This window comes from Culex pipiens, chromosome 3 (assembly GCF_016801865.2).
Source record: "Culex pipiens pallens isolate TS chromosome 3, TS_CPP_V2, whole genome shotgun sequence".
Lineage (NCBI taxonomy): Eukaryota > Metazoa > Arthropoda > Insecta > Diptera > Culicidae > Culex > Culex pipiens.
In genome coordinates, this window is record NC_068939.1 from 171,314,700 (window position 1) to 171,335,097 (window position 20,398).

General features: G+C 38.8%; 3 protein-coding genes across 3 annotated transcripts; all 3 read right to left on the reverse strand.

Annotated features, from left to right (window-relative positions):
- Positions 1–50: 50 nt before the first annotated feature.
- Positions 51–3,329, reverse strand: LOC120424030 (uncharacterized). Its single transcript, XM_039588055.2, has 4 exons — positions 2,214–3,329; positions 1,695–2,154; positions 623–1,446; positions 51–563 (listed from the first exon to the last, which is right to left on the reverse strand). The coding sequence occupies exons 1-4, from the start codon at positions 3,132–3,134 to the stop codon at positions 120–122; spliced, it is 2,649 nt and encodes an 882-aa protein (XP_039443989.2). The 5' UTR covers positions 3,135–3,329; the 3' UTR covers positions 51–119.
- A 15-nt stretch (positions 3,330–3,344) lies between these two features.
- On the reverse strand, positions 3,345–19,545 carry LOC120424051 (uncharacterized). Its single transcript, XM_039588075.1, has 3 exons — positions 19,264–19,545; positions 6,403–7,253; positions 3,345–3,797 (listed from the first exon to the last, which is right to left on the reverse strand). The coding sequence occupies exons 2-3, from the start codon at positions 7,201–7,203 to the stop codon at positions 3,384–3,386; spliced, it is 1,215 nt and encodes a 404-aa protein (XP_039444009.1). The 5' UTR covers positions 7,204–7,253; positions 19,264–19,545; the 3' UTR covers positions 3,345–3,383.
- On the reverse strand, positions 7,414–9,104 carry LOC120424023 (uncharacterized). Its single transcript, XM_039588044.2, has 2 exons — positions 7,914–9,104; positions 7,414–7,859 (listed from the first exon to the last, which is right to left on the reverse strand). Exons 1-2 carry the CDS (start codon positions 9,030–9,032, stop codon positions 7,443–7,445), a joined length of 1,536 nt encoding a protein of 511 aa, XP_039443978.1. The 5' UTR covers positions 9,033–9,104; the 3' UTR covers positions 7,414–7,442.
- Positions 19,546–20,398: the final 853 nt, after the last annotated feature.

Sequence of the window (20,398 nt, forward strand, 5' to 3'; positions counted from 1 at the left end):
TAAGGGGTTGGGAGTTTGAATGTTAAGAGGATAAGGGAAATTCTCCATTGTATTTTTTTTATTGCAAGCATCATAGTCTGCGCTATTTATATAAACAGATAATCATCTAAAGCCCCCTCCTAAATGTACCCAAACGCGGCCACATCCCGCAGCACCTCGCCCATCCGCTTCCGGTACCGCCGCTCCGTCTCGTCCGTCTTGACCTCCAGCGTCATGGTGCGCGTTTCCTCGAACCGCTCCGCCAGCTGCTCCATGTCGGGCAGATCGCGACTCTCGCTGACCAGCATCGGCGTCAGACACGCCGCCATCAGCAGCCCGAACCGGCCGTGCTGGCGCAGCTGACGGAGGAGGACTGGGTACGGGAACTGGCGGGCCGGATCACCGCCGAGCTTTTGGAGTAGTTGGGACAGCGATTGGTGGTACGTCCGGATCATGTCGTCGTAGTGCTTGCGGCGGAACTCGCCGTCGGTGCAGCAGAAGATGAAGTAGAGCAGGTCCAGAGCTGGGGATACGTAACGGCAGATCTGCCAGTCGAGCAGGACTATGTCGGAGGGGGTGCCGTTCTGAAAGTTTGAGGAAGCATTGGGAAGATGGGTTTTGGAGGTAGTATTTGAGCAATTACCTTGTACGAGAAGATCATGTTGTTGATCCAACAGTCACCGTGACCAAGAACCGCGTACGGCTCGCAGAGTGCTGGATTCATGAGGTCTTTCAAGTCTTGAAATAGGGTGCTTTTGAACGCGAGCAACTCTGACAGGAGCTTGTCCTCTGGATTCAGCAATCCAATGGCACGTTCAAACGACGTTTGGATCATTCCCATAACTGGTTCATTTCCGTCGACCATCATTGAAAACGGATCGGAAACCTTAAAGGGTTCGAATATCTCAGGACGTTGATCCTTCATGGCGAACGATACGGCGTGCAGTCTTCCCAGCTGAACCATCAGCAGCTTAACGTGCTCGTAGTCCACCGGTATCATCTTGTTCCACATCCGGTAACCTCGGAGACGCAGGTCTTCCATCAAGATTGCCGTCTCCTCCTTCTCGGCTTCGAAGTACGCCAAGTAGCACTTGGGTACGTTGAAGAATCCTTCCCCAAGTTCTTCCGTAACGCCCCGCTCTCGCTGAAACTCGAAGATAGCTGGTAAGAACTTCGAGTACGCTTCGAACTCCCGTTCGTATATGATCGTTGCGCCAAAGTGCTGTCTGCGGGCTTCGTTCACTGGTGGAACCTTGCACAGTACGACCAGCTCACGGCCATCCTCGGTTATCCGGGCACGGAACATATCTGCAGCGAAGCCATCACCCTTTCCGGAACCGACTTCGAAGCTGATTTTGAACTGACCAGGAGTGAATCCCTGCTCGGGGGCTATCCGAGCTACCGCATCGTGAATGTACTGCGGTAGGTTTTCCAGAGACGGTGCCATAGCTGCGTCTTTTTTGATCACTCAAGGTAGACTGTACCGATGATAGCGTGAAGGTGAATGGTCTTACTGTTACGTTGGATCTCTTATCTAATCGAATGTTTCGGTAGTGGTGAGAAGCGATTTTTGTTATACCATATATAGAAATCTTCAACCTGATGTCCGTCATAGCTGGTTAGTCATTCTTTCAAGAGATACAGGCAAGTAGTTCGTGCGTCAAACCCTGACCTTTATTTCCAACAAATATCAACATATAATCTTACTCAGATGTAACCAAACCTGGCCAAATCCCGCAACACGTCGCCCATCCGCTTGCGGTACTTGTCCTCCGACTTGGTCATCATCTGCATCCACTCGTTGTCCAGTTCTTCCATTCCGCCGCTTTCCTTGGTCTCCTTGTACTTTTCCGCCTGCGCGTCCATGTCCGGCAGGTCCGCGTTGTCCACGCACAGCATCGGCACCATGAAGATCGCCATGAACAGGCCGAACTTGCCGTGCTGCTTGAGCTGGCGCAGCAGTGCCGTGTACGGGAACTGGCGGGTCGGGTCACCGCCCAGCTTCTCGAGCAGCTCCGTCAGCGACCGGTGGTACAGCCGGATCATCTCGTCGTAATGCTTGCGGCGGAACTCGCCGTCGGTGCAGCCGAAGATGAAGTAGAGCAGGTCCAGGGCCGGGGATACGTACCGGCAGATCTGCCAGTCGAGCAGGACGATCTCCGTGGGGACTCCGTTCTGAAAGGTTGGGATTCGTTGGACGGGGACTGGAGTATGAGATTTGGTGGATACTATACCTTGTACGAGTAGATGAAGTTGTTGACCCAGCAATCGCCATGTCCGAGAATGGCGTACGGTTCACACTGAGCTGGACTGGTAAGATTCTTCAAATCATCAAACATGCTGTCCTTCGCTTTCAGCAGCTTCTGACGAAGTTTCTCCTCCTCCGGCTGAAGCAGACCTATCGCGCGATCCATGGACATGTTCATCATACCAACGAACACTGCACCGGATTCACCCTCTAGCATCATGCGTGTCATCGGATCCGGAAGCTTGAACTGCTCAAAAACTTCAGGACGTTGATCCTTCATGGCGAACGACACGGCATGCAGTCTTCCCAGCTGAACCATCAGCAGCCTGGCGTGCTCGTAGTTCACCGGTATCATCTTGTTCCACATCCGGTAACCTCGGAGACGCAGATCGTCCATCAAGATCGCGGACTCCTCCTTCGGACCGTCCCAGTACGACAGGTAGCACTTGGGAGCGTTGAAGAACCCGACATCCAACTCCTCCGTGACGCCCTTCTCCCGCTGGAACTCGTACATCGCCGGTAGCAACTTGGAGTACGCTTCCACCTCGCGTTCGAAGATCACCATCGAACCAAACTGCTGCCTCCGCGCCTCGTTGATCGGCGGGATCTTGCACAGCACCACCAGCTCCCGTGCACCCTCGGTAATCCGAGCGCGGAACATCTCCCCCACAAATCCGTCCCCCTTGCCGGAACCTACCTCAAAGTCAATCTTGAACTGACCTGGGGTAAATCCCTGCTCCGGCGCAATCTGAGCCACGGCATCGTGCATGTACTGGGGAAGCTCCTTCGTGCCGGACTCTACCGCTGGTACCGCTGATGTAACAGCCGCCTTGGCCTCTTCCTGTCTCGGTTCCGCAGGAACCGCTTCAACTTCCTCGCCAACCGATACCGGAGCTTCCTCACCCATCGTGCTGATTCGTCAAAACTCGTCAAGTTACTGACGGGGTCACGGCGCAGCTTGCGTCAACGGCCTACAAATTGGATTATTACGTGCTTATCTAATCGAACACCCGTTGTGCTTTTTATCTTTGACGGCCAAATTCCCATTATGGGCAATTGGCCAAAAGAGCCATCTACCGGGGAATTCTTCAAACCTTAGAGCTGAAACCACCGCAGCTGATAAGAAAACAAAGCGCTTCTTTATTAGTACACTTCTTCAGAGGATACCGTACCGCACGGCGTCCCGGATGACGCCACCCATGCGGTACGCGTACCGCTGCTGCGCTTCCGGTGACTGGGCGAACGCCAGCTCGCCGCCCAGATCGGGCATTTCGGCCGGATCGGTGCAGAGCACCGGGATGTCGAAGGCGCCCATGATGAGCGCGAACTTGCCAAACTTGCGCATTTGGTCGAGCAGGGCGTTGAATGGGAGTAGTTTCGAGGGGTCGCTACCCAGGAGAGTTAGGAAGTCCGACAGCGCAGCGTGGTAGATCTGGAGCATTTCGTCGTAGTGCTTTTCCCGGAAGACCTCGTCGGTGCAGCAGAACAGGAAGTAGGACAGGTCTAGGGCGGGTGATGTGTACCGGGCAAGCTGCCAGTCCAGCAGGACGAGTTCGGAGGGGGATCCGTTCTGGAAAATGAGGTTTTAAATCGATAAAATTATAATAGTAATTTAAATTTGGCTAAAATTTCGACGCAGAACACGAATTTGACGTTAGAATTAAGAATTAAAAAAAAAATATTTTTTTTTTTCAAAATTTGATTTTCCGAAGTCTTTTACAAACCTTCGGATAATCGAAAAGTCGGATTTTTGAGTCTGGACTGTAATCAAATTTTCAAAATACCGTGTTTTTTTCGATTTTCGATGCCTAATTTTCATATTAAGTCATATTAAGTCATATTAAGCAGATCTCAAATATTATTATCAAACGAAGCGCTATTTAGATTTTTTAATTTGTTTATGTGTTTTTGAAAAATATTTTTTTTACAAATTACCGTATTTAAAAAAAACCACTTAAATTTTAAATAATTTGCAATAAAGAAGCGTTTTTTTTCAATTTATTACAGTTTTGTTGTAAAATACTCAAATTTTCCCAAATTTCCATATTTTAAAAATACCACATTTTCATTAAAATTTGAATACAGTCCAGACTCGATTATCCGAATATTGTATTTGTATGGAACTTCGGCTTCGGATTATCAAATCATGACCAAAATAAACATTTATTTAAACAACAAATTTTAGTTCTACGACCACATTTTAGTCAAATTTGAATAGTTGATTACCTGTTAATTTACAAACTGCATTTTTTCAATTTACATCGCCGACATTTTGGCCGCCATCTTGGAATTAAAAATTCTAAATCACTTTAACGTAGTTTAGGGGTCATATTTATGCACTACAAAAATAAGGCAACAAAAAATTGTGTTTCGATTACCCAAAGTAAAATTTTGCAGGCGGAAAATCGATATCCATATTGTAAGTTTTGAATTTTGATTATTCTATATTGTATGAAAATTTTAGTTTCTGAAAAAAAATAATAAGTCAAAATGCGTAGAAAATTGCGAATAATAAAATGTATTTTCCAAAAAAATACTTTTTTTTATGAAAATATGACCATTTCTAAAAAATGCGAGAATTTTCATAATTTTTCATTTATAAATCGTTTGATATTTTTGAATAAAAAACTGAATTTTGTGAAAATTTAAGTATTTTACAAAAAAACTGTAATGAAGTGAAAATGTACAAAATTTTGCTTCTTTTGATATCCATATTGCTGCTTATAAATGTTTTAATTTTTTTAATTGCGATATCTTGTATAAATTCTGGTATTTTACAAAACAAACTATAATAAAGTCAAAATGCATATATAATTTTTTTTCCTTTGATGCCCATATTGCAAAATATGAAAATTTTGGGTAATTAAAAAAATATTTTGTTAAAATTTCAGTATTTTTTAAAGAAAATAACAATATTTTGTGAAAATTTGAGTATTTTACAAAAAAATAATGAAGTGAAAATGCATACAAAATTTTGCTTCTTTTGAGATCCATATTGCGATTTATGAATATTTTAGTATTTAAAAAAATACGATGTTTTGTAGAAATTCTAGTATTTTACGAAAAAAAACTCTACGAAAGTGAAAATGCATCAAAAATATAGCTTTGTTTGAAACCCATATTGCAAATTATAAATATTTGAGTATTTTTGAAAAATGTGATATTTTATGAAAAGTTTGATATTTTGCAGTTTTGTATTAAATAAAGTTCAAATACAAACATAAATTCGTTTCGTTTGATACCCATATTGAAAATTATTCTAAAAAAATAGTATTTTCAAAAACTACGATCTATTTTAAAACATTGACAATTTTATAAAGAAAAAAAATTATAAAGTGCAAATGCAAAGATAATTTTGCTTCGTTTGGTACCCGTATTTCAAATTATGAAAATTTGAGTATTCTAGAAAAATAAGTTATTGTATGAAAATTGGAGTATTCCACAAAAAATGAGTAAAAATGCATGCAGAATTTCGCTTCGATTTATCGCCATGTTGCATATTATGAAAATAAAAGTATTTTCGAAAAAAATATATATTTTGTGAAAATTCTAGTATTTATAAAAACCTCTAATAAAGTGAAAATGCATACCAAATTTCACTCCGTTTGATACTCTTATTTCAAATTATTAATATTTTATTATTTCCAAAAATACGGTATATTGTAAAAAAAATAGTATTTTGCAAAAAACTGTAATAAAGTGAAAATGCATGCAAAATTGCGCTTCGTTTGATACCCATATTGCAATTTATAAAAATTTGAGTATTTTCAAAAATATGATGATGTGTGAAAATTTTGATATTTTGTGAAAAAAAGTATTAAAAAAGTTGAAATTCGTTTCGTTTGATACCCACATTGAGAGTTATGAAAATATTATTGTTAAAAACGTTTTTTTTTTGTGAAAACTTGATGAAGTGAAAATGCATAGACAATATCGCTTTTGTATCAAACCCATCTTGCGAATGATATTTTGAGTACTTTAGAATAAATACCTTATTTTGTGAAAAATCGTGTATTTTACATAAAACTCTTATAAAGTAAAAATTGCAAACATAATGTCGTTTTGTTAAGTGACAATAATACGAATTGTGAAAATCGAAGTATTTTAAAAAAATACAAAAATAAAACAAACTTTGCAGGTTATGATCCGATTGCTAGGAGACAGGAGACACTTACCTTGTATCCGTACATGAAGTTGTTGACCCAGCAATCGCCATGGTTCACTACGGCGTACGGTTCCGCGTTGGCTCCGTCCATGCAATAGTCCATACTGCCAACAAAGTCCGCCTTGAGAGCCTCCATCCGCTCACGAGCAGATTCCTCTTCCGGTCCAAGCAACGAAATTGCTCCATCCAGTGCCGAGCTGAACATTTCCAGCAGTGGTTCGCTTGCTTTGATCGATTTGAACAGTATGTCCGCCACCTTCAGTCGCTTGAACAATTCCGGCTGTTGATCCCTCACTGCTAGTGACAGTCCGTGCAACCGTCCCAGCGTGATCATCAGCAATCGTGCATGATCGTAGTCCGCCGGTTCCAGCTTGTTCAGCATCCGCAGGTCTCGACTGCGCAGATTCTCCATCAAGATCAACGCTTCCCCTGCTTCGCCATCAAAATGAGTGTGGTAACACTTGGGAATACCGAAGAATCCGTCCTCCTCAGCGATTCCCTTGCGCCGCTGAAACTCAAACAACACCGGAAGCAGCTCCGAATACAGCAGAATCTCCCGCTCAAACAGCTCGTCCGAGTTGAACTGTCCGCGCCGTTCCGGATCCTGGGGTGGGATCTTGCAGAACAACTCTTCCGAACGATCACCTTCGCGGAGCGTCACCTGGTGAATCTCCCCAATCAGTCCGTTGCAGTTTGAACCCGGTTTGTACTCGATGACGCAGCTTCCCTCCGTGAAGCCGAGCTTGGTCAAGGCGACCTGTCGCACGGCGTCCCGGACAAAGCCGGGAAGTTGGGACGGTTCGTCGCTCATTGGTGGTACGAGCTTATCTTCGTGACTAACGGGTGATTTCCGCTTGCGACCTGCAATAGTTGCAACGGTATTATCTTATCTGTAGGGAGGGGGGCTTATCAAATGGTATGATTGACGACCTGCCCGATGATAGCGGAGACATCTCGTGGTAATAAAAGTAACTGTGATTCACAACTTCGAGTTTCGAAATTAGATAACAAGACAGAAAGCTTGGACGAAGCAAATCTTTATTAACGTATCTACAGATAACCGTACTTGATCGCGTCCCTAATCACTCCACCCATTCGCTGGGCGTACCGCTGTTGAGCTTCACCGGAAGCGGCAAACGCCGTCGCAGCGTCGCCATGGCTGTGCACGTCGGCCGGATCGGTGCACAGAATCGGGATGTCCAGGGCGCCCATAATGACCGCAAACTTGCCCGTTGATTTGAGCTGCCGAAGCAGAGCGGTAAACGGGAACACGTCCATCGCTTCGCTGCCCAGCTGCTCGAGCAGGTCCTTCAGGGCTGTGTAGTAGATGCGCAGCATCTCGTCGTAGTGTTTCTCGCGGAACGATTCGTCCGAGCAGCAGAACAGGAAGTACAGGACGTCCAGCGCCGGTGAGCCGTACCTTGCCAGCTGCCAGTCGATGAAGGTCACCGATTGGGCGGCTCCGTCCTGGAAAGAATCGCGTGGTTAGTTCGTGGATATCATCGTTAAAATTCGTCATACCTGGTAACCGAACATGAGATTGTTGATCCAGCAATCTCCGTGGTTCAGCACTGCGTACGGCTCGACACGCTCGACGTCTACGCAGCTCTCCAGCACGGCAAAGTAGTCATTCCGCAATCCCTGCATCTTCCAGCTTGTTCGCTCATCCTCCGGATCCAGCACGTTCATGGCCGCGTCCAGCGCCACTCCAAACATTCCCATCAGCTGGTCGTTGTGCTGCATAGCCGGTACCATCGCGTCCGGGATCTTGCACGCTTCGAACAGATCCGGCCGCTGATCCTTCATCGCGAAAGACAGCGCGTGGAACCGGCCAAGCTGGATCATCACCAACCGGGCGTGCTCGTAGTTGATCGGTTCCAGCTTGTTCCACATTGCCAGCTCGCGAACGCGCAGATCTTCCATCAAGATCAGCGCTTCTTCGTTGTCCGGATCGAACCGCGCGAGGTAACACTTGGGCACGTTGAAGAATCCGGCGTTCAGCTCCTCGGTAACTCCCTTCTGCCGCTGGAACTCGAACATGGTGGGAAGAACATTGGAGTACACGTTGATTTCCCGCTCGAACAGGATGTTCGAGTTGAACTGCTGTCTGCGGACGGGATCCAGCGGTGGTATCTTGCAGAGGATCGTCAACTCCCGCTCACCTTCCGTCACCACGGCTTTGTGTATCTCTCCGATCAATCCCTCGCACTCCGCAGCTCGATCGATCGATACCACAAAGTGTCCCGGGGTAAATCCTTCTTCGGGGACTACGCTGGCAATCGCCTGCTCCACAAACGGAGGTAACTCAAACGGACCGCTGTCCACTATGGGAACCGATTCCTTCAGGACGAATGATCCGTCGGATTCTTCCGTTTCCACGATCGGAACATCCTCCTTCAAGACGAATGATCCGTCCGACTCCTCGGTACCCACGATCGGAACCGACTCCTTCAGCACAAACGACCCATTCGAGTCACCCACTATGGGCGCCTCCTCGGTCAGCACGAAGGATTCCGTTGGTGCGGCCCCATCCGGAACCAGATTGAACGAGCCGCTGGTCGCGTCCGGCGAGTCCCACTCCGGCGGGTGAACCTCGGAGGAAACCATCGACATGATCGGCACCGGCTGGGTTTCGGACATTCTGCTGCAACAACTGAATACGGACTACGGGATTCTTTTCGAAGAGGGGGGTGAAAGCTCGGATATCAAGCGCAGGTGGCGCGCCAGGGATTTGCTTGTCTTATCGGGAATCCGTAATCGCCAGATTATCGAAATTTTTCGGGTTCGTGCAGTAGATAAAGGTTTTGTATAGATAAACGTGTATCGGATTGCATCGCTCGGTGTCGTTTCTTCATAGGGGATTTTTCAAATAGTTGGAGGTATTTACTGCTATCGATTCCCTAAGGGATTCTGCGGACTATTACTACCAATTACGCAGCACGTGGTGTTTGGTACCAATTCGTCAGGCTTGTAGCTCAGTTGCATCGCAACCATGACTCACTTCGGGCGTAAGCTGATAATCTCCATCGCCATCATCCGCATTGCTGAAACCGTGACCGTTCCATACAGTTTAGAGCAGCGATTCTCAACCTTCTTTTAGGCCGGTACACCCTGCCATGTGAATCAAGTAGGCCCGGTACCCCCGTTGAGAATCGCTGGTTTAGAGGATTACGTGGTGACCGTTATCAGACATCTGACTTCGGTTGATACCGTCATCCCAAGTGTTGTATTTTACGACCTTTCGCTCCGGAATCCTTTCCAGAAAGGAATTCTCGGAAAGATACTCCACCAAACTACTCGGAGAGAAAAGCTGATACTACTATCAATGGTAGTGCTGATGTTCTTCATTACCAATGCCTACAGTACCAAACTGATTGCGATGTTGATCAATCACGGGTGTCAATTCACCCAATCCGAACACTCCAAGACTTGGTCGAGTCGGGCATAAAGATCAAATCCAACGCCCAGGTGTACAGAAAGTGTGTTTGGTTTGGAAGTTTGTCTGAACAAGATCATATGTGGATCATGAAAACGTGTTACAAGAAGCGCGATTACTAGTTTGTTTGAACATTTAATAAAGCACTAAACACTCAACCTCAACGTATTTCAGCGAACCATCTTTGCGGTTCACATTACGCAGTAGGCAGTAGTTATAATCATTTCCACGGAGGGCGCCGGTATTGATCATACCAAAGATAGATCAGCTCAAAACCAAATTTAATCCCATCTTATGAACACCGAGTACTCATTTTCTAGTACCCTAATAGTACCGCAAAACTAGAGCAAAGTACTGCCCCTGATCTCATAAATGTCCTATTTGCATTTTTTTTATCACTTTTCAGTATTTGATGAAGTTTGGTTCAAAATTGTGTGCTCTTTCAGAAAAACCAAAAATATCGTATCCTTACGTATCCGTATCCTCAGCTTTCTGTTTTTGCATATGGGACATTTATGCGAACATGAGCAGTGTAAATGTATGAAATTCTGTACCTTGAGGAGGGATTTTTTTTTATCGATTTGGTGTATTCGGTAAAGTTGTAGGTTATGGTTAGGACTTTTCGGAAAAAATAAATACATACACGGAAAAAACGATTTTGAAAAGATCAGAAAATTTCGCAAAAGTTTCAATATTTAACATTAAAAATCAAGCCAATGGTTTCCACGATATCGTCAGTTGAAAATTACAGACTAATTAGGTGAAACTTAGAGAAATTAATTTTCATCGATTCGACTTCTTTGTGAGGCTGTGTCTCAGAAACTAATTTACCCAATTTGCTTAGTTTTAGAGAGAAAACAGGACTTTTTATCAGCTTTTCATAAATGAATAAAGTATTTCAAAATTCACGAAAAACATGAAAAGAAACGTAAAATTAATACTGAAAGTTGATATTACTAACATACGGAAAAAATGGTTAAATACTTTTCAATTGCAACTAAAATTTTGATTAAAAAAATGATTTTTAATGTTTTTTTATACATATGAAAAGACTTCGAAAATTTTTAAATACGCATTTTGAAATAATAAAAAATAGGATTTTTTCCGTGTACCTACTTTTTCCGAACAGTCCTAATGATAACCTAAAACTTTGTCAAAGGAAAAAAATCGATTAGAAAATCCCTTCTCAAGGTACACAATTTCGTAAATACAACAATCATAAACTCTTGAAAAAAAATTATTATTTTGAGAATTGAACTATTAGGAACGAACAGTTAAACTAAAAGTTTGACTAAGGGTTTTAAAAAAATGGAAAAAATCGTGGACCTTCGAAAAGTTCTAATCAAATAACATACAACTTTGCCGAAAACACCAATATCAATCAGACAATCTCAAAATTTCATACATTTGCATACCCAATTTTATCCCAGTCCGCAAAATTCTATGGAGAATTCTATGGAAAAACAAATAATGCGAAATTGCTTCTTCTGACAAACTTTCATCCAAATCAAACATTTAAAAATCGCAAAAAAAATGCGAAATCATAGAGAGAATATGATCAAAAATATAAAAAAAAGTTATTCAAAATTCCAAAACTTCTGAATTTCAAAATTCTAGAATGCAAAATTTCTAAAATTCAAAACAAAAAAAAAATAATTACAATTTTAAATTTAAAAATGTTAAATTTTGAGATGTTCAAGTTCTTAAATTCAACAAAAACCCTATGGTTTGGAAAGTCTTGACATTTTTAAATTCAAAAATGCAAAAATGTAGGTTAGAGAAAACATGACCAAATTGAAAAACATCGTTATTCAAAAATCCAAAACATTGAAATTCTAAAATGCCAAATCTCTTCATTTCTAAAATTTCTCAATTCAATAATAAAAATAATCGAGTTCAAAAATGCTGATATTCTAAGATTTGAAACTTCAACAATTTAAAAAATCAATTCGAAGCAAAAAAGCAAAAATTCAAGAATTCTCGAGTAAGTTTTCATCCAAAAACGCGATGACTGTTGCGACCTATTGCAAACAAAGCAGAGAATTCAGGAAAATACGAATTTAGTGATTCTCGAAACATTAAAATCAATTATGCATAAAAAATAAAAATAATTTTTCAAGCTTAAACATTTTATTTAATTTTTTTTTTGCACCAGGAATATCAAAAATTATTTTTTTGAGCATAACAAAAAACGTTTTATTTTCTTTTAATATTGCTCAATCATTTTTTACTTTGAATGGTAATTTTTAAAAATTTACTTAACTATTAAATAGTTTGAAAAGTCAAAAATTTAAATACAGATATCAAATAAATAAGTTTTTTCAAGATGTTTTTTTTGGTTTTCTTAACTACAGTATTTTTAAATTTCGAGTATTTTTTAATTTTTGAATTTCTCAATTCTTGAATTTAAGAATTCGAAAATTTCGAACCTTATTTTTTGTCCAGGAAAACGCCACCCGACGAATGCAGCAAGCCAGCAAAGGTGGATTCCAATAAACCTAGCTTTTTCCAAGTATTTAGATTATCAAATTCACCTTTTGCGAACCTAGTTATTCTTTCAAGTTCCAATGAAATTTGCTTAATTGGTTACATATATGTAAATCGACAAAAAAAATCAGAGGTTGGTGTCAGCATACACATTTTATTTAAAATCTGTTTTCAGGGTATTAAAATATACATTTTCATGTATTATCGAAACAAATTTGAAGACATTTGGTTGTATCATTGCCGAGATTTAGCTATTTGAAGATAGCAGTTTCAAAAAACGGGTGCCACGATATCTCAACACTGCCTTGACCAAATCGTCTCAAAATTTTGGTGAAGACTCGTCAAACCGGTCCTGTGTGCATGACGAAGGCCGATTTTCAAAAAAAATTATTTATATAAAAAATAAAAATATTTTTGTGTTTTTCATATAAAAAAAAATCGTCAGTTTTTGATTTTTGTATTTTTTTAAAAAGCAAAATTTCAAAATCGGGCTTCGTCATGCGCACGGGATATGACTTGAGAGTCTTCACCCTGAATTTCAGCCAATTTGGTCCATCCCATCTCGAGATATCGTTGCACCCTTAAATCAACTCGGCGTGTCGAGAAAAACGCTCAGAAAGTTTGACAGTCCGCTTTGCGCACGGCAAAATGTTGAGCTTAAATTCGTCTCTAACTCAGTTTTATCATGTAATATCTTCATGAAACTTTCTTGAGTGATTGAAAATCATCTTTTAGTGGACTCAATAAATTTTCTGTTATATGAATTTTGTGAGCAGTTCTCTCAGATTTCGGTCATTCGATTTTTTTTTGTATTTTTTAATCCGACTGAAACTTTTTTGGTGCCTTTGGTATGCCCAAAGAAGCCATCTTGCATCATTAGTTTGTCCATATAATTTTCCATACAAATTTGGCAGCTTTTCCATACAAAGCATACAGCCATACAAAAATGATGTATGAAAATTCAAAAATCTGTATATTTTGAAGGAATTTTTTGATCGATTTGGTCGATCGATCTTCGGCAAAGTTGTTGGTATGAATATGGACTACACTGGAAAAAAATTATACACGGTAAAATTTTTTTTGGTGATTTTTTATTTAACTTTTTGTCACTAAAACTTGATTTGCAAAAAACACTGTTTTAATTTTTTTATTTTTTTATATGTTTTAGAGGACATTAAATGCCAACTTTTCAGAAATTTCCAGGTTGTGCAAAAAATCTTTGAGCGAGTTATGAATTTTTGAATCAATACTGATTTTTTCAAAAAAATCGAAAAATTGGTCGCAAAAATTTTTCAACTTCATTTTTCGAAAATCAAATTTGCAATCAAAAAGTACTTCAGTGAAATTTTGATAAAGTGCACCGTTTTCAAGTTAAATCCATTTTAAGGTGACTTTTTTGAAAATAGTCGAAGTTTTTAATTTTTTTAAATTAGTGCACATGTTTGCCCACTTTTGAAAAAAAATATTTTTGAAAAGCTGAGAAATTTTTCTTTATTTTGCACTTTTGAACTTTGTTGATACGACCAGGTTTGGCCCTTTTGAAATGTTAGTCTTGGTTTAAAAAAATTGAAAATAATTTGTTCGAAAGGATCGGAAAATTTCACGAATGTTTCATATTTTAACATTGAAAATCGGACCATTAGTTGCTGAGATATCGACATTAGAAAATGGTGTGTTGTTTGGGTGGGACTAAGAAAACATCAATTTTCCTGTTTTTAAACCCTTTGCATTGCAATATCTCAGCAACTAAGGATCGTATCAACAAAGTTCAAAAGTGCAAAATATAGAGAATTTTCTCAGCTTTTCAAAAATATTTTTTTTTTCAAAAGTGGGCAAACATGTGCACTAAATCAAAAAAATTAAAACTTCGACTATTTTCAAAAAAGTCACCTTAAAATGGATTTAACTTGAAAACGGTGCACTTTATCAAAATTTCACTACATTACTTTTTGATTGCAAATTTGATTTTACATAAAAAAATGGAGTTAAAATTTTTTTGCGACCAATTTTTTGATTTTTTTTAAATCAGTATTGATTCAAAAATTCATAACTCGCTCAAAGATTTTTTGCACAACCTGGAAATTTCTGAAAAGTTGGCATTTAATGTCCTCTAAAAAATATCGAAAAATAAAAAAAAATTGAAAATAGCGTTTTTTGCAAATCAAGTTTTAGTGACAAAAAGTTAAATAAAAAATCACAAAAAAAAATTTTTTTACCGTGTATCATTTTTTCCAGTGTAGTCCATATTCATACCTACAACTTTGCCGAAGACACCAAATCGATCAAAAAATTCCTTCAAAACATACAGATTTTTGAATTTTCATACATCATTTTTGTATAGCCAGCTGCCAAATTTGTATGGAAAATTATATGGACAAACTAATGATGCAAAATGGCTTCTTTGGGCATACCGAAGGCACCAAAAAAGTTTCAGTCGGATTAAAAAACACAAAAATTAAATTTAAGAAAAAAGACCGATTTCGTAGAGAGCTGCTCATGTATGTAACCCCTCAAGATATATGGAAAAATAAACTTAATTTTACCTTAAAAATAATTAAATTTTGAATTTTTCCGAACAGATTTTTTTGTTAATTTTTTTTATGTTGTAGAATTTTTTGTTAGTTTTCTTTTTTTTGCAATGTCTTTTTTCAATTAAAAAATGTATTATGTATTTTTTTTTATAAAAGGAAATAATTTCTATTGTTATTCCATAGAATTTAAATTGTGTAGTGATTTAGATTTATTTTTTTCTTAATGTTCTTGATTTTTTTTAATCTTTGAGTATTTACTTTGTCGTTTCACCATGTAAATTTTTGCTACGTTCATCTGAATCTGAAAACCTGCTCCTCATCTCAGTCTGAGACCAACCTGTTTTTCAAGCCTTGTTCGACGACGACAGGCAGGACTTGCCATCTGGTGCAAATTTGGTTCTACCCTACACGGAAAAAATCAATTCCCGAAATCGTGAATTGTGTTCATGAATTTGAGAACCACGAGGGAATAAATTAACGTTTATAGTGCAAATGCACCATACCCATGAATAAGTTACCAATTACCTCGAAGTTTGACCACCAGGATATTTGCCAATCTGAATTGGGTCATTATAAGCCGCGACAAGTCCGTTACCACCTTACACCCGGGACCGAGATAAGTTTGTATCAGCATAAACCAACATTAAGCTTTATTCCCACGACGCAGCACGTGCACATCAAGCCACTAATCACCGGACACGTGCAGATACACACTTCATTCGTACAGGGATGACTAGTTCAGTTACCGTTCAGCCATGGCCTACTCCGGACGAAACCTGACCATCTTCACGTTGGTCACTTGCTTCGCGTCCACAGTGGCCGTACGGTACAGTTTGGTGAACTACATCGTGGCCACAATCAACCATCTGGCCGTCGCCGAAACCGCCGTCCCGAAGGTCGTCTTTTACGACCTATCCGCGCGGAATCCTTTCCACGATGGTCTGCTCGGTCGCGTCATCCGGGATCCCCGGCTGGACAGTAGTGTATCGAGAATTGTAATCTCGTGCGGCGAGACTATGGAACAGACTAGCTATTTACCGGCGAAGCCGACGCTAATCGTACTGCAAGGTGATGTCTTCTTCTGTATCAATCAACTGGCGAAACATCTACGTGCGTTCAGTTCCAGCACAAAGGTGTTGGTTTTGGTAACCTCCGAAGAACAGGCGTTTTTCTATAAGCAACTAGTGGTTCCATTGCTATTTTATAATGTCGTCCTGATGGACGGTTCAGTTTCTCATGAAAGTATAGCGCACTACCCAAAACCAGAGCGGCTGTTTGCTAGTAATCGATTTTTTAGTCTCAACGGAATCCCAATAACAATTATTGAAAGACCTTTGTATCGATGTAAACTGTTTACGGCTACCTTGGTGAGGAGCACAGCATCCCTCATGAATACTACCGTGCTGGCAGTGCTGCACTCTTGCCACAGATCAAGTACGTTCTGCTATGAAATGGTCATGATAGACAACAGTGTAGATTTTGACTGTACCTATTACTCTATGAGATCGTCGCAAGAGCGCAACTTTGAAACTTTAGCCACAACCATGACCAGCTCAGAGGTAGTTCTAATTCCAAGTAGTCCGCTAAGTATTATAGACCTGTTTTTCATACCGTTTGACTGGAAAGTTTGGGTAGTTCTATCTGTACTCATTGGTATCTTGGAAATCATTCACCTCATGTATTCTTCAACGTTTCGCAATGATCCCTTTCTATTTATCGTGTGTGGCTTCCAAAACACGATTTGAACCAAACTACTCGGAGAGAAAAGCTAATACTACTTGCCTTGGTGGTGTTTATGTTCTTCATGACCAATGCGTACAGTACCAAACTGATTGAACTGTTGATCAACCGACCCTCATCCCATCCCATACGAACACTTCAAGCCCTGGTTGACTCTGGGATAAAGATCAAATCCAACACCCAGGTGAACAGCTACCTTTCGAAGCATCACATTCTGGGGAATTCCACCGTCGTAAGCAACGAGTCCGTGTTCAACATGGACATGGTCCACGCCCACGTAGTCGTCCGGGAAACCGCCGTTGGCGTCCTACCCATGTACTACGACCACAAGCACCGGATGTTCCGCTACAACATCCTGGACCAAACCCTAAACATGGTCATCTACAAGTTCCGACTGCTAAAACGAAGTCCCCTTCTGGAAGCGTTCCAATTGGTGTGCGCAGCGTTGATCGAAGCTGGCATTAAGGACTACCTTACATCTTTAGCCTATCCCAGCTTGCAGAAACTGGGCATAATGCACACCGAGGTCGACGAAATGCTACACTTTGCGGACTTGACGCCGGCCTGGATGGGACTGCTGGGTGGATTGATCATAGCAGGGGTTGCGTTCGGCTTGGAACTTGTCTTGTTCAAGATTGTCAAAAAATAGGTAATAAGCAATTCTCTCCTATTTCGATCATTAGATTTTTTTTCTGTATTTTTTAATCAGGCTGAAACTTTTTTGGTGCCTTCGGTATGCCCAAAGAAGCCATTTTGCATCATTAGTTCGTTCATATTATTTTCAATACAAATTTGGGAGCTGTCCATACAAAAAAGATGTATGGAAATTCAAAAATCTTTTGAAGGAATTCTTTCATTAATTTAGTGTCTTCGGCAAAGTTGTAGGTATGGATAGGACTACACTGGAAAAAAAGGATACACGGTAAAAAATGGTGATTTTTAATTTAACTTTTTGCCACTTAAACATGATTTGCAAAAAACACTATTTTTTATATGTTTTAAGGAAAAAAAAAATCTATCAAAAATTATATTTAAAAAAATCGAAACATTGGTCGCATAAATTTTTCAACTTCATTTATCGTTTTAAAATCAAACTAAAAATCAAAAAGTAATTAAGTGAAATTTTGATCAGGTGCACCGTTTTCAAGTTATAGCCATTTTTAGGTAACTTTTTTTGAAAATAGTCGCAGTTTTTCATTTTTTTCAATTCATGCCCATGATTACCCATATTTGAAAAAAAATATGTTTGAAATGCTGAGAAAATTCTCTTTATTTAGCTTTTTTGAACTTAGTTGATACGACTCTTAGTTGCTGACATATTGCCATGCAATGATTAGAAAAAAAGGAAAATTGATGTTTTCTAAGTCTCATCCAAGCAACCCACCATTTTCTAACGTCGATATCTCAGCAACTAATGGTCCGATTTACAATGTTAAAATATGAAACATTCGTGAAATTTTCCGATCTTTTCGAAAACAATATTTTCAAAAAAATTAAATCAAGACTAACATTTCAAAAGGGCGTAATATTGAATGTTTGGTTCTTTTGAAATGTTAGTCTTGATTTATTTATTTTAAATATTGTTTCGAAAAGATCGTAAAATTTACGAATGTTTCATATTTTAACATTGTAAATCGGACCATTAGTTGCTGAGATATCGACGTTAGAAAATGGTGGGTTGCTTGGATGAGACTTAAAAAAACATCAATTTTCCTTTTTCAATATGCAGCAACTAAGGGTCGTATCAACAAAGTTCAAAAAAGCCAAATATAGAGAATTTCTCAGCTTTTCAAAAATATTTTTTTTTCAAAAGTGGGCATGCGCACTAATTAAAAAAAATGGAAAATTGAGACTATTTTCAAAAAAAGTAACTTTAAAACGGTGCAATTTATCAAAATTTCACTAAAGTAATTTATGATTTTAAATTCGATTTTACATCGAAAAATTAAATTGAACAATTTTTGCGAACAATATTTCGATTTTTGAAAAAAATCTGTATTGATTCAAAAAACCATGGCTCGGTCAAAGATTTTTTGCCCATTCTGGAAATTTCTGAAAAGTTGGCATTTGATGTCCTCTAAAACATATTAAAAAAATAGTGTTTTTTGCAAATCCAGTTTTAGTGACAAAAACTTAAATTAAAAATCATCAATTTTTTTAACGTGTATCATTTTTTTTTTCAGTGTGGTCCATATCCATACCTTCAACTTTGCCGAAGACACCAAATCGATAAAAAAATTCCTTCAAAAGATACAGATTTTTGAATTTTCACACATCATTTTTGTATGGACAGCTGCCAAATTTGTATGGAAAATTATATGATCGAAGGCACCAAAAAGTTTCAGCCGGATAAATAAATACAAAAATTAAAATTAAAGAAAAAGAATGATTCCGTAGAGAACTGCTCAACTGATAAACGATAATTGTCAGAAAAGCTGTCAATTAGTGTTATAGTTTTTTGGTTTGGGTTTAAAAAAATTGTTTGTTTTTGTGTCTACAAATAAATTCAAATTGAGGGTGTGGTAACAACAAACGTTTTTCAATCACGCTGATAGTCTAATATCACTAAACCAAGTAGTGTGATTCTTCCGACAATGCATCAGCAGATCGTGAGGGTTGATAATGAAATACATTTTGCACTTTATTTGCATAGTTTACGAGCCAAACAATTTCGTACCTTTTCCGCCACCAATTGAGATGCAAATCTGCGTCCACTTTCCAACACGCGACTGGGCACGGTCTTCCGTATTTTGTTGAATTGTCACGGTTGAAATGCTCGCCACATCAAACAGGTGGCAGTAGGAATGAGATAATAAATAAGCACAACACCGACCGTTGGACGAGCCCAGTACCGTTCTAATCAACGTTCTAAGCAAGACTGGAATCTGCTGAGCGAGCAGCGAATGATTGCGGAGCGCTCGATTCTCGAACGGGGATGTCCACAAATTGTTCAGTTTGCTCACTTAAAATGGTATTGTCAAATAACGTTTTCTAAAAAAATATCAAAAAAAGAAAACTGCAAAACTAACTTTGGAAGGATTTTAGCAATAAGTTACCTTTGAATATCAAATTCAAATTTCACACGTTCCACTTTATCCAAATTGGCAGTGCAGATATCGTTTTCTGTCCGAAAGAGCTCGCTGCAGGCGAGTCTCTGTCAATTAGATTGAACTCTTTAATTAACTCGTGCACACTTGACCCTATCAGTCAACAGTTGAAAGCAGAGAAATTCTTGTGGAATTCGGTAACAATTTTGATTTTAAATTCTTAAATTTTGAAACCTTAAATTCTTAAATTCTTGAATTCTTAAATTTTTAAATTCTTAAATCTCTAAATTCTTAAATTCTTAAATTCTTAAATTCTTAAATTCTTAAATTCTTAAATTCTTAAATTCTTAAATTCTTAAATTCTTAAATTCTTAAATTCTTAAATTCTTAAATTCTTAAATTCTTTAATTCTTAAATTCTTAAATTCTTAAATTCTTAAATTCTTAAATTCTTAAATTCTTAAATTCTTAAATTCTTAAATTCTTAAATTCTTAAATTCTTAAATTCTTAAATTCTTAAATTCTTAAATTCTTAAATTCTTAAATTCTTAAATTCTTAAATTCTTAAATTCTTAAATTCTTAAATTCTTAAATTCTTAAATTCTTAAATTCTTAAATTCTTAAATTCTTAAATTCTTAAATTCTTAAATTCTTAAATTCTTAAATTCTTAAATTCTTAAATTCTTAAATTCTTAAATTCTTAAATTCTTAAATTCTTAAATTCTTAAATTCTTAAATTCTTAAATTCTTAAATTCTTAAATTCTT

Bases quoted from the DNA above. Each gene is read 5' to 3' on its own strand.
- LOC120424051 (XM_039588075.1), bottom strand. From the start codon at position 7,203: ATGAGCGACGAACCGTCCCAACTTCCCGGCTTTGTCCGGGACGCCGTG. The intron at 3,798-6,402 runs GTAAGTGTCTCC...CTCATTTTCCAG, and splicing joins ACTTCATGTACGGATACAAG to AACGGATCCCCCTCCGAACT.
- LOC120424030 (XM_039588055.2), bottom strand. From the start codon at position 3,134: ATGGGTGAGGAAGCTCCGGTATCGGTTGGCGAGGAAGTTGAAGCGGTT. The intron at 1,447-1,694 runs ACATCTGAGTAA...GTCTACCTTGAG, and splicing joins GGATTTGGCCAGGTTTGGTT to TGATCAAAAAAGACGCAGCT. The intron at 564-622 runs GTAATTGCTCAA...TCAAACTTTCAG, and splicing joins ACATGATCTTCTCGTACAAG to AACGGCACCCCCTCCGACAT.
- LOC120424023 (XM_039588044.2), bottom strand. From the start codon at position 9,032: ATGTCCGAAACCCAGCCGGTGCCGATCATGTCGATGGTTTCCTCCGAG. The intron at 7,860-7,913 runs GTATGACGAATT...GATTCTTTCCAG, and splicing joins ATCTCATGTTCGGTTACCAG to GACGGAGCCGCCCAATCGGT.